Raw genomic sequence first — 26,007 nt, 5'->3', positions numbered from 1 at the left:
CAGATCCAAGGCAGCATCCAAGCATCCCAGCATCTCCATCTATTGGACACGGTCGCGTCTATCAGGATGATCGGTCTCACCAGCCATCACCCCTCAAGCTCCCATGATACGAGGAAAAAACCCCTCCCATAGCGTTATCTACACCCCTTCTTGTTGGTTCGGACATGCCCACCTGCCGCAATTCCCTGGCCGGGGAGTAACCCGGCGTCGTACCCCGTAGGCCAATTGACGTTGCATCGTTCATAAAAGGTGGCCGCCATCTCCACCTTCCTGCTGCATCATCGTTGACCTTAGTCCCCGGATACTCCGGCCAGCTGGCCTAGACAATCAGCCTTACAGCCAGGGCCGATGCCCATATTCTACAAAGTACTTCATCAATGTAATGCAGTTCGGTATACCACAGGTGGCAAGTGATCAATTGGTGCAGAAGGAACCTTATGTAACATGACGGCTGAATCCACCAATAGTCCAGAAAGGCACTCGAATAGATTAAAATAAATACCAGCCAATCAAAACGGGGTATTGGAAAGAAACAAAAAACCAAAATGCTCTCGAAAAAGACAACAAAGAAGTTCGAATTATGACACCAGGTAAGAAATGCATACCTGTTCCAGCATCGGTGAATGCTCGTTCATGTTCAGGCAATTGGGTTCAGCGCAGCATATGTATGGGGGAGGTATGTGGTAGTTATGTGTACATGGATGCATATGATGTATGTACTCCGTGACTGCAAAGCCAGGTGTGACTGGCAAGCCAGACAATCATTATTATGCTCGTCGCAAACTGAAGTCGACATGGTATTCAATGATCCCGGGCGATCATGCCTCAACATGAGCGGCCCATTCACGTGAAGGTATGGATCACCCGAGGCCTTCGATCCATGGCATTCAGTCAGACGTCTGATTTTTAGTAAACAATAAACCTGGTTTGCAGATCAGATGCTGCAATCCAGGGGTTATGTTGTGACGGGATCTGAGGCACGGTGCGACGAGTGTTTCAAACACGGTCGCGGGCCACTCGTAAGTGATATTCGATAATAGTAACCCACCGCACGTATCCACATGTCTCTACTCGCATGCAATAGCATTAGGTCCGGACCAAGAGATACAACATGAGTTACGTGGCGGTCTGGTGTCACACGGGGCCGTGCCATATCCAATGGTGATCTTTCGGAATGTGCACTCCACCAATGTGATGCTCCCTCCTTAAGGGGGTGATATGGCAAGCCCATTCATGAGCTTGGGAAGCGGCTTTCTGCGTGCAGTATTTGCCGTCTTCGAGACCCGAGGCGCGCCATGGATCATGCGGGGTTCCTTCATCAGACTGTTATCGAGCTTCGCCGGTGCTGTCATTTGATGCTTTAATTAGCTCGAGACACAAGAGGGAAAGGACGGGTCACAAACCTCGTGAGACTAGCCGGCTATAGTCCCCGGACATGGTGTTCTGGCTCCTACTACCCCCTCCAAAGGATGTGGCGCTCGCGGTTCTCCAGAGGTGGTTTGACGTGTCAGATAGGAAATCGGTCATACTACGACCGGAGAAAATAGAGGATCGGCCCCGATTGCGCTTGGACAGAATGATCTCATCAAATAGGATCATCCGAGGGTCTCGCGACTTGGGATTCGCTCTCTCCCGTTCGCTGATGAACTCGTTAAAGCCTAGTGACACGTCAGCAATTGCGACCACCGGCTCGTAAGCCACTGTGTCTTACCTTGTGTCTGTTGCAGAACAGCAATATATTCCGCATGCTCCCCGGGCAAGCTCTTCATGAAGGCTTCCATGTTGAAGTTGTATGTCAACCCAGCTTTCTTTTTGTCACCCGTGGCGGGCTGAAGGAACTTCTTGTATGTGTAAAACAGGCTGGCAAAGCATCGGACAAACGCAGCGCGAACTTGCTCGGGGTGGAAGGCGGCCGGACACACAATGCATATCTGGAGGGCGCACCGGTTGTGCACCACTGTCTTACAGGCGGTACACTTGTACATGTTTTCTTCTGCCTGGTCATCGCAAATTGCACAGGTGGCCTTGTCGTCCCACGGCTGTACTTGCAAACAATGTCCCTCCACCCAGCAGGTACCCTCTGCGTTGTGAATGGGCTGCGCGGAGGCCTGGGGCACTATCGTCGACGCAGCGACTGTGGACTGTGCATACACCGAAGGTGCGTAGGTGGAACCCGGGTTATAGTCGGTATTCAACGTAGTTACAGACAGATTGGGTGCGTGGCCGAGGAAGGGAGCACTGGGCCGGCGTGGAACACCGGTACGCATGTCCATCCCGAATGAGGAGCTACGCCGAGATGCTGCATCAAAGTGGCCGGAACGTTTCTCGCGCAGCGATGCCTGCAATGTCGTACCGGAATCAGCACGGGAGCCGGAGACCGACGGGAAATGGCCGGACGTGGGCGAGATGTCTCTGGGAGACGGCGGGGAGCCGGTCTTATGCGTGGAGCCAGTTCCCGGTCGGTCTAGGCCCTTGGACGAATACCCCCTTGAAGCAGCCTGCTCATAGCGAGCATGCAGGTAGGCGTTGAAGATGAGTGGGGGCTGGGTATTTGGGGTTACAGAAGTGGCTCCGAAAGCGCTCGAGTTGAGACTGACGTACTTCGCCAACTGGGTAGACTGAGCCTTGGACGAGAAAATAGAGGAATTCTCCGACATGAATGAATCGAAGGGGTACGTTTCCACGGCATATGCCGGTGGCCCAGTGGGTACTCCGCACCGAATGTGATGAGGAGCAGCCAGCTGAAGCAAGGATAGTAGCTTTCGGCGCTGATGACGAGGGAGAGGGGTTGGTTGAACAGTGCTTTCGATAAGGTCGGCATCCAGGTCGACCAACACAAAGTCATCTGACGGAAGCTCGACCTTCTCATAACGACGCTCAATACCTACAATGTAGGGACAAGGGGCTTCCAGAGCCTGGATGAGTCGTGCGGGCAGGATGGGAATAAGCACACCGGCCCACTGCAGTGGGAACAACAGGTCAACGATGGCCTTAGTCGCCAGGTACAGCATCGATGTGTGGGATGACAAGAGGATAATGCGCGACTCCGTGAGAGCGTACTCGAACAAGATCATGATGTTCTGTAACGACAGGGCCCGGAAGAGCGCATAGAGGTCGGTGTTTCGAGAGCCCGGCAGCTCATTGGCAGCCTCCTTGCGAGCAAAAAGACGCAACTCACGCACCGCAAGCTCCACCTGCGTCTTGGACGAGTGGGGACTGAATGCCTCAGTGCACAGGTTCATCACATATCGCTCCAGGGGTTGCCAGATGCCCATGCGTGGGGAGCTTTGGGGAATCCGCTGGAGACTGCCGTCCGTCATCGGAACAACAACAGCCTTCAGCCATTCCTTCCAAAAGCTGGTCATATTTTCCTCTCGGCCCAGGATACCGTAGGCGCGGGGAATCCAGAATCCAGTATCCCCGTCTGTCAAACCCTCGATCTTCGATGCTGCACCGTGACGGACTGGCCGCAAGAGATCGGTCATCAAGGTGATCTTCTCTTCTACGGCACTGATCTCATCTTCCAGCTGCTCTCGGGACTCTGACCCTGAAGGAACGGTGGGTAGCTGAGCGAGAAGCCTGGAAAGTTTAGCTCGCTCACTTGCCAGCCTCTCACCCAGACTTGCCGCCAACTCCCTCTCTTCATCGGTCATGTTGTCCTTCCGCCACTCCTCGCAGCGCTTTTCGAGTTCTTCGGCCGCTCGCTGGTTGAGTGGGATCCAGATGATGAGACAGATGGCGTGCAAGCGTGAGCCGTTATCAGTAGTCATGACGAAACCGTGCCAGGTGGATCGCGGCCTTTGGTCCGACGAGACTATATTGATGTCGTTCGGAAAAGCAAACATGGGTACATAGTCCGGGAAATTTCCTCGCAGCTTCAGTTCGTCGGACATGCCCTTTGTCGGATACCGGTCGAGCAGGACGGGCTCGAACCTTCGCTTTAGGGGGTGCATGGCGGGGGAGATTTCGAGCGGTTGCGGGACAGGTATCACGGAGTTGTAGTTACTCAGACGTCGCGAGGTACGGATAGATGCTGTAATAGTCCGCCGTTAGCCATCTATATTCTATACTCCCTATTGTCGGCCGCCCCCTTCATTTACCCCACCAGGATCTCTACTCACCTTGACGAGCAATCGACGGTTGCCTCTTCATACTGTTCATATCGCGGAATGCCATATGTCGCCGCACACTACCTATGCTAGACCGGAGCAGGCTCGCAGGCTGTGGGGTCTCCTCGGAGACGATCTTCTGGGTGCGTAGTCTGGATCTGGGACGAGTCGAGGGGGTGATTGCGCCCGCGCTGACATTGAGATCCGACAGAAACGACTCCCTCTCCGACGCGAACTTAATCAGCGCTTTGTCAAAGTCGAAGTCTTCGAGAAAGGAGGAGCCCCGGGGAGAAGGGGCACCCTTGATTGTCATACTGCTGCGGTTGCTGTGGGTGCCATTCTCGTTGGGTTCGGGGTCGACCGAGCGCATGGAGAAGCGCTGGAAGGAGGTACGGTTTCCCGCCATGGAGATGGGACGGGAGAGACTGTCCAGATAGGAATCCTCCTCGGCATCGGCATCTTCCTCGATGGTATCTGTGACGGCGGGGCCCGGCGAAGTGGCATTGTTGGCACGGTACTCATCCCCTAACCTGCGATAGGTTTCCAAGACTTCTGTTCCATCGACACCAGCAATCCAGAAGTAGTCGGCGAGCGGGGTGGTGGATGCTTCGGGCGGGGAAGAGGAAGAGGAGGAGGAAAAAGGCATCTCGTCGAATCGTCGCTGAGAGATTGCAGGGTTGTACTCATCAATCGTCACAATTCGTCGTGGTCGTCACAGCATGGAGTAAATGCAATTGCTAGATGTTCTGAAGTTCCCAGGAACATCAACAGTGGGGAGGGAGGGGGAGAGAATTTTCAAAAATTAGGGGGGAGGGGGGGGGGGCTTGTGTTGCAGAATCACGGGCGGGTGGTGAAGACAGTAGTAGTAGTAGTAGTATTAGCAACTAGAACGCATAAGTCAAGAAATGCGACGCTGTCGCGAACGCGAACGGGCAGGATGGCTGGGGCTCTCAAGCGTCGGTGCAGATGCAAAGAGGGGAATAGAAGGACGAATTGCAGAAAGACAGATGCTGAAGAGAGGAGACGATCTGAAAGGTTGATCTACGCATTGACAAGAAAAAAAGGAGTGTCGGTTAGTGGAGGAGGAGGGAGAGAGGGAGAGCGTGAGCGAAAGAGAGAGAGAGAGCGGAAGAGAGACAGGTGAGGGGGCCAAGAGGGAAAGGGAAAGAGAGACAAACTGGATAAAGGAGGAATGCTTTGACAGGTGTCTCTTTGTGTAGGAATGGGAAGAAAGTTAAGTTATGGTTCCTTAATTTTTTAAAAAAAGACTCCTAACCTTCTTTATTTTTTCTTTTTTCTCTACTTTTGGATATTAATATTATTTTTTATTCTTCTAATTCTTGCTTGACTTCAATGGTCATGAATTTCTTCTGCCTTAAATTCTTATGATATAATTTTTTATTTTTCGAACTAGACTCACTACGCAGACGGATGGTTGCGTAGACACTGGGAAGGGAGGGAAAGCGAAACGGCTGCCAAAAGTCCAATCCAGCCCCGGCACCCCCGTGTGTTCCCCCCCTCCTCCCTCTTCCTCCTTCCTCTTCCCCTTCGCGGTGATCTGCTACTAGTAGTAGACTGTCCGACTGCTACTTGCTACTGCTACACACTGTCTGTTTACTTCCTCCCCTGCGCTCTCCTGCGCACACGCACTACAACCACATCCGTCACTTGCTTCAATCTTCCCTTTCTGAAGTATTTAGTGGAGTCTTCTCCCACAGGTCGATCCGATATTCCACATCTATTAATTTCAGGAAAAGAAAAGATACTCATAGAAAGAAAGTCTACCAAATGGTTGGAATATCAACTACATGTGGATCATGTCAAACAAAGAAGATGGTCGGAAAAGGGAGAGGCGATAGGAGCAGGCAGAGCAAAAGCAATGTGCAGCCAGAGAAAAGAAAATAACAAATAAACGTGCAGCTCTGCCCAGATTGGAACCGGAATACAACGAGTCGGTGGGACATCTTCCTGCTGCTACTTCGGAGTACTACTGCCGCTCACCTACTATTTAGTAGGCAGACGCAGTTCCCAGGTACCAACAACCTTTTTCACTACCCCCCAAGTCCCGGGCGCGACCATGAACTACTGCAAGTGTGCATGGTTGGGTGCGTCCCGCCAACCACCATTCGCAGCCGCGCAGCAACTCCCGCATCAGCTGTGTTACGAGGATCCGCTTGCTTGCTTGGTCCGGGCAGAAAAAAAAGGAAAGCAAGGTAGCTGATAGGACGTGCCAATACTTGGTGCAGCTGCCGCTGCTTCCTCCTACCAAGGACTACTGTGATACTCGGTATAACTGCTGAGAGGTATGCACATAACTCACTGAGTACAGCTAGGCATCCGGAGCACAGAGGAACTTGCATCCGCATCTGTGAGGGACAGGTACGGCAGCATATCAATCGCTGGGCCCTCTTGTGGATCCCGTCGCGCACAAATGGCTTGGCTCACCGGCATCTCTTTGCTCCTGAATGGTCCTCGTTGGATCGCTGCAAGAGAACTACCGTTCGGAATAACCATGGAAAACACAGACCATTACGTCTTCTCTTATCGTTACGGCCGCCGAGTGTTGAAGTTTGGGGCTGAGAAAGAGGCCATGTGGAGCACTTGGAAGAAAATGCGGGATTTCGAGGCCACTATGGTAATTATTGTTATTCTTATTATACATCCGTTGGACACACAGTTATCGCTCCTCTCATTGTTTGTGTCCGACCGACAGGCTCGACCGTGCAGTGAATCGAAGGCTAATTCCATACGCACACGCACACAGCCTGGGGCGAAGGAAGTACGGAGACTAAAGGTAGCAACATCGGAGTTCCTAAATAGGTAGGTAAGTGCCAACCAGAGTTCGGAGATCGCTATGACAAACGATGATTGGAGGACCAGCAACGCAGCCTTGAATCCCATGGATCCAGAAATGTTAGAGCTGAAACTGGAGGGCGGTTCCTGAAAGGGGGAAAAGGGTGCGGTTATCTCTGGACCAAGACAGCCGAGGTTCTCACTTCCGCATTGTGGGAGTAATTGCAAAGGAGCGAAGCGCATACCAAACCAATTTCTTTGAACAAGATAACTCACTGATCTTGTGGGTACAAAAATTTTAGCACGATTCTGGATGCATATTTTTCATATTTACCTCAGACAAAAAGAAAGGAGGTGGATCCTCTGGACTCTCGCACCCGACCACCCGAGAACTCCAAGTCGAAATGGCCCGGGGTTGCGTTGATGATCAATGTGGAGCTGAAGCAATGACGATAATCCGGTGCCAAAATCTATTTCGCCGGTCGACACCCGAGACGAGACCAGATATTAATTTTGAGCAGATAAATGATGAAGTTCAATTAAATATTATTACGATGAACACTATCCTTATATTGTCGAGACATGGATTCGTTCTCTAACTCACGCACCATACCCAATGGGGTAACATCACACCGTCACAGTATAGATAAGACACCGGCATACTACGTAGATTGATGAACCAGTTTCACCATTTTAAACTTAATCCAACCAGTGCCCCTTAACTCCGGCTTCATAGGGCTCAGCGTAAGAAGAAAACCTCATGCATATTACCAAATCAAATCCCGTATACTAACTCACTATCTATAGAGGGAAAACAAGCCACCACTCACTCACTCATCTCAGGCCGCCACCAAACACTAAGGCATGTACCCACCACCACCACCACCACCACCAAAGGCAAAAAGAAAATTCATAAATCCAGTGGCTAGTACAGTAGGTAGACCAAACCCTGCAGCAATCAATGTGTAGGTTTTCATCATACATGCATACAATCTAAACCACAAATGGACAGCAATATCAGCCTTCCCAGCCCAGCCCATCTTTACTTCTTAAGAAAGAAAGACGGGAAGAAAAGATGAAGAAAAGAAAAGAAAAAGAAACCAAAGAGAAAGTTCCAATAATGGTTCCTTGCATAGCCCTACTTCCCCGGACTTGCTTACCCGCATGATTGATGCAGCACACCAACCAAGCATTTTACAGTAGTTAGTTGGTTGCTTCAGGATTTCCTTTTCATTTTCACTTGATTTTTGAACTCTACGCAGCTTGCCTTGTGGACTTATAAGAGAAAGAAAAGAAAAGAAAAGAAAAGAGAATCGGTGATGTTCCGACCGATCTACTTATTGTTATCTCCACTGACTACTAACGCTACGGAGTATTCATTACGGCTTGGGGGTTCTCTTTTCGCCAGTTGAAGTTAACAGTTTCCCTAAGGTAGACTATTCTACTCTCTTCTACGGGGCATAGATATCTCCATAAATACCATTTATCTACTAAAACCCACTCCTATTCATCATCAAATATCAATACTATACTATCCAGTATCGTCCCGCAGTGGATGGACATTTGACACCTCTGACAGGGACGGAGAGAAAGAGGGAAGAGAGACTAGGGGTGGTGACTAAACCAATTCGAACATACAGTTACATAATAATTCCTACGTAGTAAAATTAGAGGATAAAGTAACAAATTTAAACTTTTATCTAGCTGTTTTGTAGATAGAGTAAATAATTTTTAGTCAGTAGATAAGTACTTGGAAGCTGAAGAAAGGGGTCGGTCGGTCGGTCGGTCGGTCGGTCAGTCAGTTGGTGATGAGAGGTTGGCTGGGACGGAACAACAGCGCCGCCCGCAGCACCATACACACACACACACACACACACACACACACACCGTATAGTATACAGCAGGTATAGCCAGCCCAGCCCAGTCTGTAAGGCAGAGCAGTTGCATGTTCTGGACCTTGATCAGCCCACTGACTGACTGACTATCATCCAGTGTACGGGGATGGATAAAATATCCGTGTTATCCCTTATTATAGCAAATGATGTCTTTGATTTTCGAGACATACCATACTAACTGTCGGGAGGGAGAGAGAGAGAGAGAAAAGAACGCCAGCGAGTCAAGTTAAGACATAACTACTAAGTACTAATTATATCCTCCCCAAAATTGAATGCCATTGTCAGGGATCCTCTTTCTCTTTCTTCGACATCCATGCAAGGCCAAGAAAAAATAAACCCCCAAAGTAAATAAATCCCAGCCAACTCTAGCCTAGCCTAGTCTATTCTTCATCTTCTTTCTTTTCTGTCTGCGGGGGCTAGAACATCCAAATGCCGAATAAACCATCCGTCAACCTGCCACTCAGTAAAAAAACAGCCTGGTTCTATTTTATTCTATGGAGTACGTACGTATTCTATTAATTCTCCAGGAGTGGACACATGACAACAACTTGGGCCTTTTTTTTGTTGCTAAGTTTGAGGTAAATTTAGGTTTGACCTAGGCCTATCTAGACCTGAGTACTGGACTTTCTCTTTCCCTTTTACCCTTCTTCCCCGACCGGTGGTCCGTGGGGACGGTTGGACGGATGGTCTCGACCGCTCCCGGGGAGAATTATCATGTTATCTTTAGGTTTCAGGGTTGGGTAGTCCGTAAATTTTGACTATTTGCTGAGGTACAGGAGGGTGGTTGGTCAGTTGGATGGTTGGTTGGCTGATTGATGATCAACTACGTAGTACTCCGTGTTTACTTACGGTGCTGACTGTGTTGCACAAATAGCACATGGGTGGTCAGTTGTGGTAGCTCATTTATAACTAATCAAGGAATATAGTAATTCAACGACTCCTTCCTTATGGGGAACAAAATCTATCTAAAGATAGAATGGAATACGGCCAAGCTTCCGTCGGCGTTAACGGGGGGCGCCGTCGGAAGGTACCTTTTTTTTGGTTTCTTCTATACACCCCTAGACTAGTACTAGACTCCCAGATAAGCCCCCGAACATATGATGTTAGTCTCGTCGTTTTTCTTTGTCCCGGTTAAACGTGTGTAACCACCACGCAAAATGTCGTAAGCTAGGGGATCAGGATTGGCTGCCCTGAGAAGGTTCGCATCCGTGCAACATCCGCTTGGCTCCCGTCTCATTCATTCATCTTGTGTGCTGATGCATGCCTCCGTGGAGTCGGTGATTGGTTGAAAGAAATCACCGGTGAGCTTGTGAGTCTTCAGACTGCCACACACGGAGCTGGAGGGTTCTTCGGGATCTGCGCTGGCATCGTTGGCTGCAGTGTCTGGAATGTGTGTCTGTTGTTGTTACACAAGGGGGGTCAAAGGCCAAGAAAAGCCCGCTGCAGTTCAGGTACACAGCAGAGAGACAGTAAGCAGGAAATATTACGTCCGATTGGTCTGTCTCATGCCCGTCTTCGCGTCATCAAATTACCCGTCGTTAGGAATCCTTTGTCGCCCATCGCGCCTCTCCACTCAATCGACAGCTGGCCCAGCACGGCGCGTCCGTCGCGTTTCATGTCTTTCTGCAGGGTCTCCAGCCCTTCCTGTTGGCCCTCTTCTTGCTCGACGAGGAATGCAACCTGCAAGACATCCCGCGGATGTAGAGTCGGTGGCCGCGGATCCGCTTGATCCGGTCCTTGTAGATCCCAATTGAGAGATACGGCCTTGAATGGCGGTTTCGGATTGAGCCTCGTTTGCTGTCAAAATTAGCATGTCGCCCAGGAGACGTCTCACTTCGGCTGTGATTTGTGTTCGACGAACCTTGACCACCACAGGACCATCGCCTACGTTCTCTAGTTGCGCTTCCAGAGCAAACCGGAGCAGCCGGGTCTTGCCATATGGCCCGAGTGACTTGTTCTCGACTTCCAGGGGCGCCAGCTCTGATGATTTGGTTCGAACACTCAAACAAGGCTGTGCCACGAATTGATAAAGCTTGCGGAAGGTTCTCACACGCCCGCTGGCTGCTTGCGCGTCCGACCCAATCAATGTCTCCGTGTAGCTGACACTAACCGCCAGGATGTGATTCCCTTCCTCCTTGAGATCAAACCGTACTATTTTCTGTAGCGAATGGCCCTTCTGTACCCCGTCCTTCGGAGCCGTGTCTTCGGCCGGTTCTAGGTCTAATGCCGCTACCTGCGATGGTGTTTGCATCTCTGCCACTATACGAACCGATGTGACGACGCGCGACGTCTCATCGTCTGGCAACTCATTGTTGGCGCTAAGAGTGCATGCAAATGTCTCACCCACATACGCAGACCCAAACGCCGGAGGTAGGGTTAACTTGTCGAACAGTCAGTATGGTCATGACTAAACTTGGACGGTCTTCGTACATTGGGAGTGAGGATGAACTGGTCGTCGACATTATCGGCGGGATAGCTGAGTGATGCTTTGCTTGAAATCTTCGTGTCTGCCGCTGGGAGGGGGTACTGATAGGATAATGAGGGTCGCGATAGTCTTGCACGGTCAGGAACGAGCGGAGCCGTCGGGCCATGTTCGGTGCTTACCGCAATACTGGACAAGATCAGCCAAGGTACCGTGATAAAAGGGTGTCCCAGCAAATCGTACCTTTGAGAGAGACTGCATGTGGCTCTTTAGGGGCATCAGCGCCCGAGTGAGCGCGCGGGCGTGCCATGGAGGGATGTGAATGCGAGTTGAACCAGAGCCGGACGCGGCGTCATTCCGTCGTTATCAGCGCCGCACTAGCTTCAAGCAAACAAGCCAAATGAGGCAAACCGAGCAAACCTCCGCATTGGCCGGGATACGCGAACTATTGGATCATCCCTGTTCAAGCTTGACTTGATAGCTCCGATTTCTTACTTTCATTAGACAAATGGAGATATCCGAACCAGCCTTGGGATCGTCAATGTGACATCTATAGTAGATCTTGATGCTAGGCAGGTCATTGATCACGATTCCTCCCAGATCTGTCATTTCTTTGGGGATTAGCCTGATTATGTCATGATCCGATCTGATTGCTTATCGATTAGGGGCCGTTTACTCCATACTACGGAAGCCGCCACTGCGACTATTCTTGTCTTGCTACGCCTCCTTTCTCCCTTTGTCAAGCTCCTGGCCTAGAATAACTTCTGGGTTCAGAATGGGAGTGACACGTAGAACTCCTTCTCGCCAGCAGCATGCGAGCGCCTCCACGCCTACGGACGCTCGAGCTACACACTCAAGAGCTGTGGCAAGCACTCCCGCGTCGTCCAGGAAGCGAAAAGCGACTGAACAGAGTGTCACACCAAGTACGTCATCAAAGAAGTCGCGTCGATCTGCTCCAAGTGGCCCTCCTCAAGATTCCGTCGAGGTGATCGATCTGACTGGCGACACCCCTAGCCCTGCTAGAAGAAGAGCTCGAGCATCAGCATCATATGACGAGCCAACTCCTGAACGCCGAGCGAGAAGATTCCGCACCCACCCTCCCAGCACATATCTTGATAGAGCTGCGCGTGCATTATCCCAGCGGTATGCCGTACTTCGTGTTTGGACCCTATAGAAAGCTAACTTGTTTCGTACAGCATGTTCGTTGTCGGACATAGTGTCACGGAAGTCGATGATGCGCCCGAGATATCTTTCGACATTGTCGGCACCACTGGCAACATCTATAAGACCACGATAGGGAAGGTGCCGTCTTGCAGCTGCCCAGATGCTCTAAAAGGGAATCAATGCAAACATATCTGCTATGGTACGTCGAGCCCTTGCGTAGACAGCTACCCCGCACCCTCGTCCCTCTGCTTGGTTATTCTGCAATGTCCGAGTTGCTGATTCTTCTGGCTTGTGAAGTCCTGGTCAAGGCCCTTAGAGCGCCCCAGCATCTTCAATATCAGTTAGCATTCTTATCATCGGTAAGTTAGGTTGGTGGTAGCCGTATGGGATTGCAGTGCTCATGGCTATGTCTTAGGAACTCCGAGAAATGTACAACGGCTCTCCCATCAGCCGCGAGCAGGCCCACGCTGAAGAAAACAAGGATGGGAACAGGAAGCCTATTGAAGGCGACTGCCCGATCTGCTTCATGGAGTTTGAACCCGACAAAGAAGAGATAGTATGGTGCCGAGCAGCATGCGGAAACAATATACACAAGACTTGTTTCCAGAAGTGGGCCGCAACTCAGCAAGCTCAAGGAGTGAGATGCGTTTATTGGTATGTTTGATTACAAGACTAAGAGCAAAAGCACGGCTGACTCTCCGCGCAGCCGTTCTCCTTGGCAAGCAGATACTGGTAACATGAAGCTTGATGAACTGGTCAAAGGAGCCAGTGTAGATTCCGACGGCTACGTCAATGTAGCCGATCAGCTCGGCCTGTCTGGCATTCGCGGTATGAGACCGAATCTGTGATTCTCACGTTTATTTGTTTATTGCCTTCACGTAGGGCTGATACTGACGAGTTGAGTATAGATTTTTCAACATATCATCCTTACTGGGTGCACCGGCAATCGTCTCGTTATGGTTCGCGACGTGGTAGAGGTGCGTGGGACTACGCCAACCGATATTAGTAGTGAAGCTTATCCGTCTGGTTTGAATTGTTTTTGGATCGTTACAAGCGTCGCAAGTCTGAGATTGATACCCAGCGCATGTTATTCAGTTATATCAATACATTGGTATCATTCTTCCAAATGGGCAGTGCATTTAGCTCCATCCCACAATAAGGTGAAATTGCACCGGACATAGATTGCGCTGTCTGTACAAATAGATCTGAAGTCTTCCCTGCTGCCTGGGGTCCTATCTACTGATGCCAAGTGCTAGTCCTTGCTGATAATCACAGCAGCTCTTCTGGGAAACTTTCAGCTCCAGTTAAGCCATAGCCGGTAAGCAATAAGTCCATCTTAACAGATGAGCATCCAGAATCAACGATACTATATACCACGCCCGAGCCAACCTCATCGCTCAGATGCAACCTCAGTTGGACATGCAGACACATGGACAAAGTCCGTGTCCATGACCCGAACCGACGCGCACCCCCACTGCGTGGGAATGAGAGGGTATCCAACCTCTCCAGACTGGGACAAGCACATTAGTACCCCGTAGAAGGCACACCTCAGAGAATTCTCTACCACAAAATGAATGGTATCCCAAATGCACGTATGCAAGCCTTATATAGCCATGACAGAAACTTGCTTTCCCATGGAGATTTTTCATCCACTATCCTTCACCACCCGCCGACCCCGACGAACAACAGCTACACTCACTGCTTCTTCGCCCGTCATCCACGAAGGCATCTTTTCTGCATTGATGATGCCGTTCTCGGCTAGTTTGCGGAATCCGCTGATTATGTCTGTACCGGTGAAGGTGAGGGAGAGGGTTGGTGTTGATGATGTTGATGCTGTGGATTTTGATTTGGGATTTGGGGGATCGAGGAGACGGATATCGAGACGGTCGAGCGGAGCAGAGGATAGAGATGCGGAGGTACCGAAGCGGGATTGTACGGTTAGGGTACGTTTTTTGGAGATGTGCGGGTCTTCGTGATCGGTGTTGGTTCGTTTGGGTGATTTAGAGGTGGATGTGTCGGCATCGTCGGGGTGTTGGTTTTCCTTGTGGTGTGAAGGATGGTTCATGTGCTCTTCTGGGGTGACGGTGTTGGATGGTCGAGGGTCCAGAGGACTTCCTTCGAGAGCGGCGTCGGCGAAGATGCTGAATGCGCCGGTGGATTGGTTGGCACGGCCGGGGCCGCGGAGGGAGAGAAGCGCTTGGAGACTCTTTGCTGTCAGGGAGGTGGGTTTGAGGGTGTAGCGTTGGTGGGGGAGAGAGAGGGCCTTGGGGAGGGCGTCGCGGACGAGACGTTGCAGGCTGCGGGGGTCGGTTGCGATGGCGGTGGGGGTTGCAGATGCGCTGAGGGATTTCGAGGAGCCCGGGGTGGAGGCTATGGAGGTGTATAGGTAGGGACAGCTATCTGGGAAAGCGATGTAGATGACGCGCGAGGCGTCGGTGAGGAGTTCGGCGGCCTGGCGCGGATGTTGGTAGGGGGAGTTGGTGACGAAGATGCGGAGGAAGGTGAGAGGTAGTGAGGTCGAGCGGGAGAGGTAGTAGTGCGCTTTTACTAGCGGGGAGATCTGTTGTTGAAGCTTGCTGAGGAAGGTTGAGGCGTGGACGCGCGGGAGACATGCGGAGAGGTCGGAGGGGTCTGATTGTTGCTGTTGTTGGCTTTCGATGCGGGAGAGCTCCAGTGCGGTCCATCGGAGGCTGGAGGAGTGGTCGTCGATGTAGCGAAGGTCGACCATGGCTAGTTGTCGCAGGGTGATGCCATGTCTCCAGTCGCCTTCGAGGATGCGGTCGATTACTTCGCGTTTGCCGCCTTTTCGCAACTGCAACTCCTGGTATGCGTTTCGGACATCGTTGACGGTGCGCTCTGCAGGATAGGGACTCAGTCCCTCGTCCTCCTCCTCTTTCTCGTAATCATCTTCTTGGAGATATGGTGGGAATGCCTGGAGGTTGCGATCTTCGAGCCATTGGAATGCAAGATCCAGCAGTGCTTGCCGGGTGAGCTTGCCAAAGGCTTTGACTAGGGACGGCGTGGAGGAGGGGATGCGGAGGTTGCTGGGTAAACTGGCGGTTGTAGGCGCGCGGACGGACTTTAAGCGGGCCATTGCGTGTGAATTTTTGATGGAAGACCTACTAGGTAGGTCCGTGGAGCAACAACTCGTCAGATTGGTAGGGCTGAGTGGTTACTTTGCTGACTTTGGGATTGGATACATTGGATGCGGCGCGAAGCTACGGGATTGCCAGTGGTTCCTGGGGCATCAACAAACAGCATCACGTGGAGATAGAATCACTGGGTCTTATCTTAGTGCGGTTGGCAGCGCAGGGGCTCCCGCATTCTAGTCGATCCTCTCCAGTCATTCACTACTCCTCTATTCATTGATTTGATGTCTGAATAGCGCTATAGATGCCGGAAATAGCGTGATTACAGGGTATGTTGTCTACACGTCGACTATCGTGTGATACATGAGCATACCATACCTGCAAGGATGGACAGAGGAGAGGTTGTGGATAACCTCATACGATAAGTATGCAGATCCCGATTATTAATGAGGAGGTTGTAAGGTTGTGCTCGCGGATAATTTTACCCTTTTTTGTAGTTGGCACCTGGCTAACTGAATTCAGCAGGTACACGAGATGTGGTTTATAAGCAGGAAGATTAACTCCTCGCGAACCGCGCAAAATCCGAAGTAGAACAATAATACTAAACGATACTAAGGTCGCCAAGCCATCAGCCTTGAGCCAACCAGGGCATCCATTGCGGACACCCGGTCAGGCAAGTTTGGTAGACCATAAGCCAGTGCGAGGAATTTGTTCAATCTGACTTCACATGGAGTGGCCAAGTTCGTCCCTAAAGTTCAACCGGTTTGGACCCTAAACCAGCCGGCGAAGGACGGCGGCAGTGCGATTCCTTGGTTCCGCAAGCCCGACTTCGGCCACCGGAAAGAGGATGACTCGGCTTCGATGTCATGAGCGGAAATGCGATTACTGTAGTGGTTAGTAGTGATTGTGCGGTGGCAACACGCGGCTCCCGGGTAACCCAGCGCAGGTACTGTGAACCTCAAGGGAAGGAAAGTATCCAGATTCTGGGGCCCAGCGGATGGGGAGATTAGATCTAGAAATAATTTGGAAAAGAATACTTGATGGAGTGAATGATTGCAAGATGATGCAAGTAGCGATCGGAGCGAGACAGAAGCGTAAGTGAATGAGAGGGACGGTTAGTCACCGGGATTATTCAACGGGGCCATTGTGCCGCATTTTCCCCCCGATAACTTAATAATCAGCGGCTTCCCTCCAATTCCCCCGCCCCGCCGCAAATTCCCACTCTTTTTCGTCTCCGGCCGTCCCACACTACAAACTCGACTTGACCCTCTTCTCTCCTCGACTCTTCCCACGCCTTTTATCTTCTCCTGTCTCGTCTTCAAATCCCGCTGACACCCCATATCGCCTGCATTGCGACCCCATCGATTGGTCCGCCCACGACGAATACACTGTGCGGGTTACCGTGAACGGTTTTGAATACTTGGTGGTGATCGTACGACCAAGTGTCCCAGTGGAGAGGGACTTCGATATAGAAACTACGAAACCTGACTACAATCCTCAACACTTGCATCGCCGGATTTCAGGGAAAGAGGCCCGTAAAGCCTCAAAAACACATCATGTCCGAATTCAACGGCCGTCGGGCCCCCAACTTCTCTCAATATCTCGATGATTTGAATGCCATTCCTTCGCCCTACGATCAGGCCCTTCAGCAGCAACATCAGGATTCATACAACATCGAAAATGAACTATCGCTTTTTACCAATGCCGAATTCTTTGATTTCGACAAGTTTGCCGATCTGAATCTGCCCAACTTTGACCAGCTGGAGGACAACACAGTCAAGAAGGAAACCGCGCAAGACACCAGCTCTGACATGGACTTTTTGAATCTTTTGGGAGGTGAGTTGCTGCAGATCCTCTTTGAAAACACCAGGCCATAAATCTCTTGGGTCCAAGCTGGGTGGTTACGGGCAACTGTTGGGGTATTGTTGAAGCAGCTGCATACTTCCTGCATGTGCACCGCTTCGCCAGTTGCTTCAACCATCAGCCCTCATCAATGTGCTTTTTCCATACCTTCAGCCCGCCAACCCTCTCTTTCATTTTTCCTTTGTCCAATTTGCTTTGATTGTGCGAATCTCGTACCCTCTCAGGGACTAGTACTAGTGGGAGAAGCTTTACTATATCCCTGAGACACGAGCTGTTCCTTCCGCCGCGCACCTCATCTGTACGCTCTCTCATTGGCTCGTATGCTGCACGGGGTCCTCTTTGTCTGTGCGCGATCGCAAAACGTGCAGCAGCCTTGCCTTGGCCTGGGATAACGCCAATCGCTCTCGTGATGGCGCCATACCACGTGACCCGTACAGCGTGGGAGGTTGCATAGAGGCACCCTTTGTGGCATATTCAAGACGATCTGGGCTCGTGTTGATCCCAGTGATGCTGTGCTTTATACCCCTTCCGCCCAGCTTTGGACCCTTTTCCCTTGGTCGACTTGCGTGCCTCATCAGGGGCTTTCATCCAATCATGAAAGTCATGACTAACGTTCTCTAGAAGGCTTCGGCAACGTCAACGACATTTCCTCTACTATGAACTCCATCAACACCCAACCTTTGCCAGTCCAGAACACACAGTACTCTGCAGTTCCGTCCCTGCCCAACGGTCCCCTCAACATCAACCCTGCTCCTAGTCAAGCGCCTTCTCAGCCCTCCCCGCAGTCCTCGATCACATCCCCGCCGTCTGCGGCTGCCACCCCCACCCCGGCCCCGGCTACCACTGCCCCGGCAGCAGGACCTAAGCGCAAGAACACTCAAAAGACCCCAGCCATGAGCGTAGAGGAGGCCGCGCGCGTTGCCGCTGAAGAAGACAAGCGCCGCCGGAACACCGCCGCGAGTGCCCGCTTCCGCGTGAAGAAGAAGATGCGCGAGCAAGCTCTCGAAAAGACCGTCAAGGAGACCACCGAGAAGAACACTGCGCTGGAGGCTCGCGTCACGGCCCTAGAGTTGGAAAACCAGTGGCTCAAGAACCTGATCACCGAGAAGAACGGACAAACCTCGGAAGAGGCCAAGAAGTCGGAGAGCGACATTGCCGCCATGTTCAAGAAGTTCCTGGCTTCTCAACAGCAGAAGGAGACCGAACGGAGTAGTTCTGAGTCGAAGATCGGCGTGGGCACTGCCTAAACCCGACATTCTCGTGTTGTCTTCTTTTCTTGCTTGTTCATTTGAGCTTTGTAGATGCTGTTTATGCAGAGTCGCTGATTCTCCCATCATTTTTTTCTATCTATTCTTATTCTTTTACCCTTTTTATTTCTCTCTTATGTCTCATGGTGTACATGAGGGGATGGCGTCGCGGTGCAAGGAAATACCTAGGCTCGTCGGTGGCATGAGTGATGTTTATGAAGTACAAAATTCTTCGATCGAAACAGATCAGATCAGGAAAAGCTGTTGTGCATATCACACACACGGTACCTGTTTCTTTAAAAAGCACATAACAATGAAAAATGAAACATTGACAATCAGTTATTATGACGTCCTGTCTTCATTTCCGTATAATCACGCGTATACTCTACCTAACGGTCCGCAGTCACTTGTGTGGACCTAGTGATATGGCGCCAACAACACTGCTTGAAGCAGAAAGCTTTAATCTGCTACACCAAATAAAATAAGAGTCTATTTTCCCCACTCATCATAAGAAACTGATATACTACTTACACTCGCTTATTCTAATCTTCCTCGTCAACACTCCCTCAACGTGAATATTCAACGCATATAATAGGTACTATTGTGAATATCATATAATATGCAAAGCTGATGTCCTTCACCTCAAAACACGGAGAAAGGAAAATAGCGTAGCAAATACAGTCATGTAAAGTAGATATGGAAGAAACAGAATAGCGGGACAAAGGTAGATTGACATCAAGAAAAGATGAAAGAACAACAAGACAAAAACAGAGATAAAGATAACATTGATCAATATGCCATACATGCTTGCAAGCCCTTGGGGATATCAAATAGAAACCGTACCGTGCCGTGCCGTGCCGTCCGTCCGCCCGCCCAGTTAGATAAGTCCAGTCCCGTGTGCACCGTGCCCAGTCCCGCGTTTATCCATCCTACCGATCATGGTTCTTGGTATAGGAGGGGGATGTACAGATGTGCAAAAGGAGTGAAATCAGGAAAGGGAATGTGTGGAATGAATATCAAACGCCGTTTTAACGCCTCATAGCAAGATAATAGATAGGTTGTGGGGGTATGTGGAGGGAGGGACTCATTCAGTCTCTGGGTGAGTTAGTTATAAAACGAAACCCTCCGTGTATGTGGTTGCATTAGTCATTACTTGGAAAGAAAGAACGCAGAAGCAAAAAGAGCAAGAAAGCAGAACAGGGTTCACTCAATCTGTCATGGAATATCTCATCTTGCGTAACTTCGTTGCAGTTGTAAAGAAGGAAAGAGAATGGAAAAATTTCTTTTCTTCTTGGAAAGATAATCTGGGTGGGAGAGTTGATTCGATACCCGATCAAATCAACCACCCTACTCACCAGAAAACTCTCTCTTCATGTCTGTCACACCCTCAACTTTGATTTCGGGCTCCTCCTCTCTCCCTTCGGCGAGCTTCTCTTCATCGCTCTCTTCACCGTTAATCTCTCCCCATCCTGAGCTGCGACGGCTGATTCGCCCCGTCAATGGTTGGTTGCTTGACGGCCCGAACGATGGACTGCCCATACCGGTCCCAGTGATGCTGGCTGCATTGCTGTCGTGGCGACTGTGCGATTGGGCCACGCTGATGACACTCGCACCGTCTCCTGCAGTGGCGTTCTTGTGAAAGCTGCCGCGCTCACCGCTCCCTGCGAGAGGCGTGGCCCCGGACGCCGAGTAGACGCTGGCACGCTCAACACTGGCAAGACCCACTAAGCTAGGTCGGTTGAGGACACCCGGCGGATTGAATGAAGAGGAGGTCGCTGACTCTCCGACATTTCCACTCAGCACACTCAACGGTAAACTCTCACGGCTGCCACCGAACACGGAGGACGGAGCCAGGGCGCGAACAGAGGCATTTGTGTCCAAAGAGTTTCTGCGGCGCCTCTTTGACGACGATGCGAGAGTCAGAATGGAGGCATTGTCGGTCAAGATATTGTTGGCTGTCGCAGTACTATAGGTGACCGAGTGACCATGAGGGGCAAGGTGGGGCGGCACGGCCGTGGCTGGCGACGGGGGAAACTGATGAGAAAATTGCACTTGCTGCGTCGCTGGGTTGTGTAAGGAACCGGTATTGGTCAGACCATGATGCTGGTTTTGCGTATTGTAGAGCTGCCCGGAAGGTGCTGCCGATTGCACAGTGGTCAAAGTTGTGGTCAGAGATCGCACCGATGGCGCGGGCGATGAGAAGGTGCTCCCCTCGCCTCCCCCCTGCGAACTGATGCCACCACCCGCTGTAGCCATCGTCCCTGCCTTGGAATATGCTGCATCGGAGATGGCCGTGTCGCCGTTGGTTGAAATGGTTGGCGCGGTGGACTTCGCACTGGTGGCTGGGACCTGCTGCTCGTACCCGGAGTATGCGAGAGAGGGTTCGCTCTGCGAACAAGACCTCCGATCGGAATCTGCGCTCGCCTCGGAAGTGTTGAAGTCGCTATTGTAGTCGGGAACCATGTGGGCAGTGCCCGACAGCGGGTAGGGGTTGTTCTTCGAACTCCGGCTTTTGTATTTGGGCATCGCATGACGCTTGTTGGACCAGCGGTTGGCACTTGAATCGGTAGAATGCTTGAGACTGGCGAGTCGCTTCATCCAGCTAGAAAAGGGGTGGCGACGTCCATTGCGATCTATGCCTTGTACATGAGCAACAACCCAGACAGGAACTTCGGAGATGAGCTAAAATTCACTCACCATGCGCCCTGGCGGGCCCTTCAGCCGTGGCCATTCTGGCCTTCCAACAATCCACCGGTGAGATAGCCAGTGGAAGTGAGTGTTTATGCGATCGCCACACTCACGACACGTTTCCCCGTAGCGAGTGATGCAAGTCTACAGGGATACAGCGATAGACGGTTGGCCGATCAGATAACAGCCGCAGGGGAAGATGCGTGAACCAAAGAAACGGATCTAAAGGGTCGGAGGGGTAGCGGAGGGAGAGACAGAGATGAGAAGGGTGACGGGGGGCGAAAGCAGATAACTTCAATCCACGAGAAAACGACAAAAAAAATCGTAGGAAGAAACAAAAGAGTCCGGAAGGAAGAAAAAGAAGAGCGAGAAATTGGGAAAATGGCGATGGAGGAAGAGGCCGGCCATCCACCCTTTCATTTCCAAGTCAGGAGTTCCTCAGGAGCTGCACGTGATGCCCATCGGCCCAAATAAACGATCGGCGCCTGGATGTCGCCTTTCTCTCCTCTGCGTTTCACTCCCCAACCAATTCATTAGTTGACTGAGTGAATGAGATTCCTGCCTCACACTTCTCTCTTGACGTGTCATCATGTTCGCCCTCTGGAATAGTGTTTGTTTGCCAGTGGTTCAGCCTGACGAATCTGTGTCGATCTGTTACGAATCCCGCCTCCAGCACTCCGTCTTTCAAGCTTCCGAGGCTGGAACTACTGCAGTGATGCGATAGCGCGTATCTCGCTAGCCCGCTTATTCGGTCCTTTGACATGGATGTTCCCGGCGAATTATGTTAGTCTATCCGTGCCAGTTCATGACTCGCTGCCGCATGCTTTACTTTTTAGTCTGGTGCATGCCATCCCACGCTATGCGCTCGTGTCCAGTGCTTTTCCCTCGTGAACCACATCTCACATGTAAGCATGCAACGATCTCGATCTGCTCCATGCTTCACTCTGAACAATAGAGGCTGAGGGGGTAAAGCACACGTCCAGGGGATTCGGTTCGTTGTTTGTTTCCACCTCGGAACCGGAGATTGTATACAGGAGGATCCAGCCACGATAAGCTCAAGCACCCGCAGTTGGGGGTGCCAAATACCACACAGGCCAGCGTAGCTCCTTGGAGAGGCTGAGCGGGTGCGTACATTCTGCCTGCCTATTTGGAGACCCTTTAAACTGCCACAAGTATAACAGTTGTGACAGTATTCTGTCGAAGTTTTCGACTTTCTCGTAGGGAGGGTAGGGATTAGGCCATCAATACTGCGATTCCATTGTTGCTTATCGCCAGATGTCTTATCATCACGTGATAAGAGACATCATCGGCCGCGGTTTCCCCTGCTGGGCTCCATTTCAACAGGCTTTCCTCGTCAACTGCAAACATGGCCGGAATCTATGCATTTCTCCCCCCATTTTGAGCCAATAACTGCTTTTCTGGATAGTTTATCTGCGCTTTTGCGTTTTGATGACCGGTCTATGCTTTCTAGTAAAGCTACAGGTCGGATTTCAAGCGCTATCAACTAACTCGGAGCGCCACCACATTATGGCAACATGAGAGAAACTTTACAAGGCTATAAATTAATCTACCAACCCCCTGGCGATGTCGTCATGGGACCCCAGAATTCGACCTCTACCGCCTGATGTAGTGGCGAAGCTCAAGTCCTCAACTGCCATTACACACTTGAACGGGGTTATTATAGAGCTAGTCAAGAATGCATTGGATGCAAATGCTCGTACAGTCTATGTCACCGTCGACTTTATTCGCGGAGGCTGTATAGTCGAAGATGACGGAGATGGCATCCCTCCAGCGGAGTTTGAACCAGACGGAGGATTGGGGAAAGCCCATCGTAAGTTTAATCGTCACATATCAATGTCCTTTACTCATAGAGATGCAGATACTTCAAAGTACCTTTCGAGTCATGCTATAGAAGGACGTAAAGGGCTGTTCCTCGCCTCACTTGCTGCCCTTTCTCTGCTGACTATCACATCACACCATGTGCGCCATTCGAGTACTAATACCGTCACGTTCCATCACTCGACGCCGGTTGCTCGATTGATGCCAGCTCCAGCGTATCAAGCGCTGAGGTTCAGTGCCCATGGCACGTCTGTCACAGTAAATGACCTGTTCGGGAATATGCCCGTGCGCGTAAAAAGTCGGGCATTGGCTCTTCAAAGGCCAGATGAACTGGAACGACAGTGGGAGGAACTAAGGCACTTTCTGGTGTCATACATGGTCGCAAATGACAGGATGGCTAAGCTAGTGGTCCTCGACGCTCATAGAGAAAAGAGGATCACGGTTTATCCACAAAGACCTGCTAGGCAATATGGTGGAGAACCCGATCTACAACGACTTCGTTCTATCCTGTCCCAGTCGGGGCTGGTTGAGGCTCAGAATGCGGGCATCTGGGATACCGTATCGGCCAGCGTCTCTGACTTCACAATTCATGCGGCAGTCTCTTTGACGCCTAGTCCTACGAAGAAGGTCCAGTTTGTCTCCTTAGGCTCGAACCCGGTGTTCGCGAAAAACAACGCAAATCTGATTTTTGCGGAAGTCAATCGCTCATTTGCCTTGTCGGACTTTGGGTCTACAAAAAGCCGCTCCTCTGCAGTTGAAACATCTGTCCGGGCTGCTGATGGCCAACTCATGCATAGCAAACCCGCGTCTAAAGCAGTCAATAAATGGCCAATGTTCTACATACGTATAGACAGCTGCAATGAGTGGAATATCGACGATGATACGCAAGAACTTCCAGAATCAGACAAATCTCTCCAGCGTATACTAGATGTGCTGTCGACAATGATCAACGAATTCCTCAGGCAGAGCAGCTTACGTCCACGTACTGGGAAAAGGAAAAGGGGCGCGCCCAATGTACCGCCAGCTACTACGTGCCCTAGCAGCGTGAAGACCGGGAGGTCTCTAGCTTCAGAAGGCGTCGGCTCTGTCACCGAAGAATCCCTCGGTGGTCAACTCAAGCTTCCCTCTTTGCGAAGACCACCCAATGTCAGCCATCATTTCGGCGATTGGACCAGAATCAAAAGTGCAAAGCCGGAAACGTTCAGCAAGAGGTTGCCTTTACGCGGTCGCGAATTCGGGTCGGCTCGCTCAGAGAAAACCCCAGCACATCAAGTCCGGGATCAGTTGAACCAGCAATCAGCGCTTCTTTCTGCTGGCGAGGAAGGCACGGCCACCGAGGCCCAATCTCCTATACCAGATGTGTCAGAGGTGCCTGAAGGACAACTGAATCAGGTCCACGAAGAGACAGATACCGACACGATGATGTCGTGGGTCGATCCTTACACGGGTAGACGCCATTTGATCAACTCGCGAACTGGTCAGTCCATGCTCCTTGAGTCTTCAGGAGCATCGGGCATGGTGCTGCGGCCCCGGTCCACTGGCTATTCACAAGGACCACATCGTACTTCAGACGAGGTGCAGCGACCGAGGTCAGTCCCTTTGCAAAGGACTGACAACAAGTGGGTTGAGAAACTTTTGGACAATTGGATTAATCCTGTTTTTGGCCGCCCAGAGAGGCCTATCAGTGCTGTGGATGTCAGTGCTAGCCACGAGACAGCTCGCCCCGGGTCTAGTTCGCGGGACAATCATGGTGAGCTATGCGGGTTAGAAAGCATGGGAGTGTCGAAATTCCGAGGCAAGCTGCGTAAACAGGATCTCAGAGCTGCAGAAGTCATCGCTCAAGTGGATCAGAAATTCATCCTGATAAAGATGCAAATGCCCTCTAATAGCCCTGGCGACCCTGCATCGAACCTGATCTTGGTCGATCAGCACGCTGCGGATGAGCGATGCCGGGTCGAGGCACTCATGGCAGAGCTGTTCACATCTGGAGCAGATAGCCCAGGCTTCATCCAAACCATCACGTTGGAACCAATTATTTTTGAAATACCCACTCCCGAAGCATCCTTGTTTAAACGATACAAGGACTTCTTTCACTCTTGGGGAGTAACTTACACCGTGGAACAAGGACCCAAAGACAAGAACGTCTTCATTTTCGTACACACCCTCCCAACCCTCATCGCCGAGCGCTGCCGCACCGAACCCGACCTAGTCACTGACCTCATCCGCGGCGAGATCTGGAGACGCGAAGAAGAGAACGGACGAAGCCGACGGCCTCGCCATCCAACCGGCTTCACCCATCCTCGTCCAGATATGGCTCAAACCAGCAGCAGCAGCAGCTGGGTAGATCGACTCGACGGCTGTCCTCGAGGGATCATCGACCTGCTGAACTCTCGCGCATGCCGCACAGCAATCATGTTCAATGATGTTCTGGATAAGGATGAATGCCAGAGTTTGGTTAGACGACTCGCAGATTGCGTTTTCCCGTTCCAGTGCGCGCATGGTCGGCCCTCGATGATACCTATTTTGGAAATGGGGCCTGCTGCCGTATCATTGGATCAGACTCCGGAGGATAATGAATATGAAGGTCCGGGGTTTGTTGGTATGTTTAGAAAATGGCGGGATGGGGAATCTGGTTAGTTACTGTAGTTAGGTTTACCTCTCCACTACTACCATTACTATACTACTATTACTACAAGTCAATTGTGGAAACTACAACTATAATCTCAGTCTTTTACGTATGAAAATGAATGATCAGATCATGATATCGATCGATTAGTCAATAGACTACTAGTATGTTGCAGAATGGTATATACAAATAGTACACAGGTAGATCCTATCCTAAGTATCCTTCCAAATATCCATCCCATCCATCCAAAATTCCATGCCATCCAGTTAAGT

At 51.0% G+C, this 26,007-nt stretch overlaps 8 protein-coding genes across 8 annotated transcripts; 4 read left to right on the top strand and 4 right to left on the bottom strand.

Moving 5' to 3' along the window:
- Window positions 1–1,205: 1,205 nt before the first annotated feature.
- Window positions 1,206–4,755, bottom strand: BO83DRAFT_431686 (dDENN domain protein; the record flags this gene model as incomplete). Its single annotated transcript, XM_025535590.1, has 4 exons — window positions 1,206–1,345; window positions 1,404–1,658; window positions 1,712–4,033; window positions 4,122–4,755. The coding sequence occupies 4 exons, from the start codon at window positions 4,753–4,755 to the stop codon at window positions 1,206–1,208; spliced, it is 3,351 nt and encodes a 1,116-aa protein (XP_025383170.1).
- A 1,431-nt stretch (window positions 4,756–6,186) lies between these two features.
- Window positions 6,187–7,237, top strand: BO83DRAFT_456521 (uncharacterized protein; the record flags this gene model as incomplete). Its single annotated transcript, XM_025537072.1, has 2 exons — window positions 6,187–6,322; window positions 6,434–7,237. The coding sequence occupies 2 exons, from the start codon at window positions 6,187–6,189 to the stop codon at window positions 6,931–6,933; spliced, it is 636 nt and encodes a 211-aa protein (XP_025383169.1). The 3' UTR covers window positions 6,934–7,237.
- A 3,063-nt stretch (window positions 7,238–10,300) lies between these two features.
- Window positions 10,301–11,529, bottom strand: BO83DRAFT_403102 (trafficking protein particle complex subunit 13; the record flags this gene model as incomplete). The annotated part of the gene is made up of 5 exons (XM_025533592.1): window positions 10,301–10,594; window positions 10,659–11,177; window positions 11,228–11,351; window positions 11,402–11,408; window positions 11,463–11,529. 5 exons carry the CDS (start codon window positions 11,527–11,529, stop codon window positions 10,301–10,303), a joined length of 1,011 nt encoding a protein of 336 aa, XP_025383168.1.
- Window positions 11,530–11,994: 465 nt separating this feature from the next.
- BO83DRAFT_431684 (RING finger protein) lies at window positions 11,995–13,231 on the top strand (the record flags this gene model as incomplete). The annotated part of the gene is made up of 5 exons (XM_025535589.1): window positions 11,995–12,362; window positions 12,416–12,582; window positions 12,681–12,742; window positions 12,799–13,037; window positions 13,090–13,231. The coding sequence occupies 5 exons, from the start codon at window positions 11,995–11,997 to the stop codon at window positions 13,229–13,231; spliced, it is 978 nt and encodes a 325-aa protein (XP_025383167.1).
- Window positions 13,232–13,535: 304 nt separating this feature from the next.
- BO83DRAFT_382580 (CENP-N/CHL4 family protein) lies at window positions 13,536–15,574 on the bottom strand. Its single transcript, XM_025532261.1, has one exon. The coding sequence runs from the start codon at window positions 15,475–15,477 to the stop codon at window positions 14,029–14,031; it is 1,449 nt and encodes a 482-aa protein (XP_025383166.1). The 5' UTR covers window positions 15,478–15,574; the 3' UTR covers window positions 13,536–14,028.
- Window positions 15,575–16,582: 1,008 nt separating this feature from the next.
- Window positions 16,583–18,923, top strand: BO83DRAFT_420976 (putative bZIP transcription factor (MetR)). The gene is made up of 2 exons (XM_025534964.1): window positions 16,583–17,308; window positions 17,957–18,923. The coding sequence occupies exons 1-2, from the start codon at window positions 17,029–17,031 to the stop codon at window positions 18,580–18,582; spliced, it is 906 nt and encodes a 301-aa protein (XP_025383165.1). The 5' UTR covers window positions 16,583–17,028; the 3' UTR covers window positions 18,583–18,923.
- Window positions 18,924–19,776: 853 nt separating this feature from the next.
- On the bottom strand, window positions 19,777–21,438 carry BO83DRAFT_157237 (uncharacterized protein). The gene is made up of 2 exons (XM_025526287.1): window positions 21,280–21,438; window positions 19,777–21,215 (listed from the first exon to the last, which is right to left on the bottom strand). The coding sequence occupies exons 1-2, from the start codon at window positions 21,311–21,313 to the stop codon at window positions 19,930–19,932; spliced, it is 1,320 nt and encodes a 439-aa protein (XP_025383164.1). The 5' UTR covers window positions 21,314–21,438; the 3' UTR covers window positions 19,777–19,929.
- Window positions 21,439–22,854: 1,416 nt separating this feature from the next.
- BO83DRAFT_324025 (putative DNA mismatch repair protein (Mlh3)) lies at window positions 22,855–25,746 on the top strand (the record flags this gene model as incomplete). The annotated part of the gene is made up of 2 exons (XM_025527957.1): window positions 22,855–23,101; window positions 23,150–25,746. The coding sequence occupies 2 exons, from the start codon at window positions 22,855–22,857 to the stop codon at window positions 25,744–25,746; spliced, it is 2,844 nt and encodes a 947-aa protein (XP_025383163.1).
- Between the last annotated feature and the right edge of the window lie 261 nt (window positions 25,747–26,007).

Source organism: Aspergillus eucalypticola (assembly GCF_003184535.1).
Source record: "Aspergillus eucalypticola CBS 122712 chromosome Unknown BO83scaffold_36, whole genome shotgun sequence".
In the NCBI taxonomy this organism is placed as follows: domain Eukaryota; kingdom Fungi; phylum Ascomycota; class Eurotiomycetes; order Eurotiales; family Aspergillaceae; genus Aspergillus; species Aspergillus eucalypticola.
Note: the sequence above shows the minus strand (reverse complement) of the source record. Positions and strands in the feature narration are given on the sequence as shown.

Coding starts and splice junctions, on each gene's coding strand:
- BO83DRAFT_420976 (XM_025534964.1), top strand. CDS start 17,029: ATGTCCGAATTCAACGGCCGTCGGGCCCCCAACTTCTCTCAATATCTC. Junction 17,309..17,956: donor CTTTTTGAATCTTTTGGGAG/GTGAGTTGCTGC, acceptor AACGTTCTCTAG/AAGGCTTCGGCAACGTCAAC.
- BO83DRAFT_157237 (XM_025526287.1), bottom strand. CDS start 21,313: ATGGCCACGGCTGAAGGGCCCGCCAGGGCGCATG. Junction 21,216..21,279: donor AGGGCCCGCCAGGGCGCATG/GTGAGTGAATTT, acceptor TACAAGGCATAG/ATCGCAATGGACGTCGCCAC.
- BO83DRAFT_382580 (XM_025532261.1), bottom strand. CDS start 15,477: ATGGCCCGCTTAAAGTCCGTCCGCGCGCCTACAACCGCCAGTTTACCC.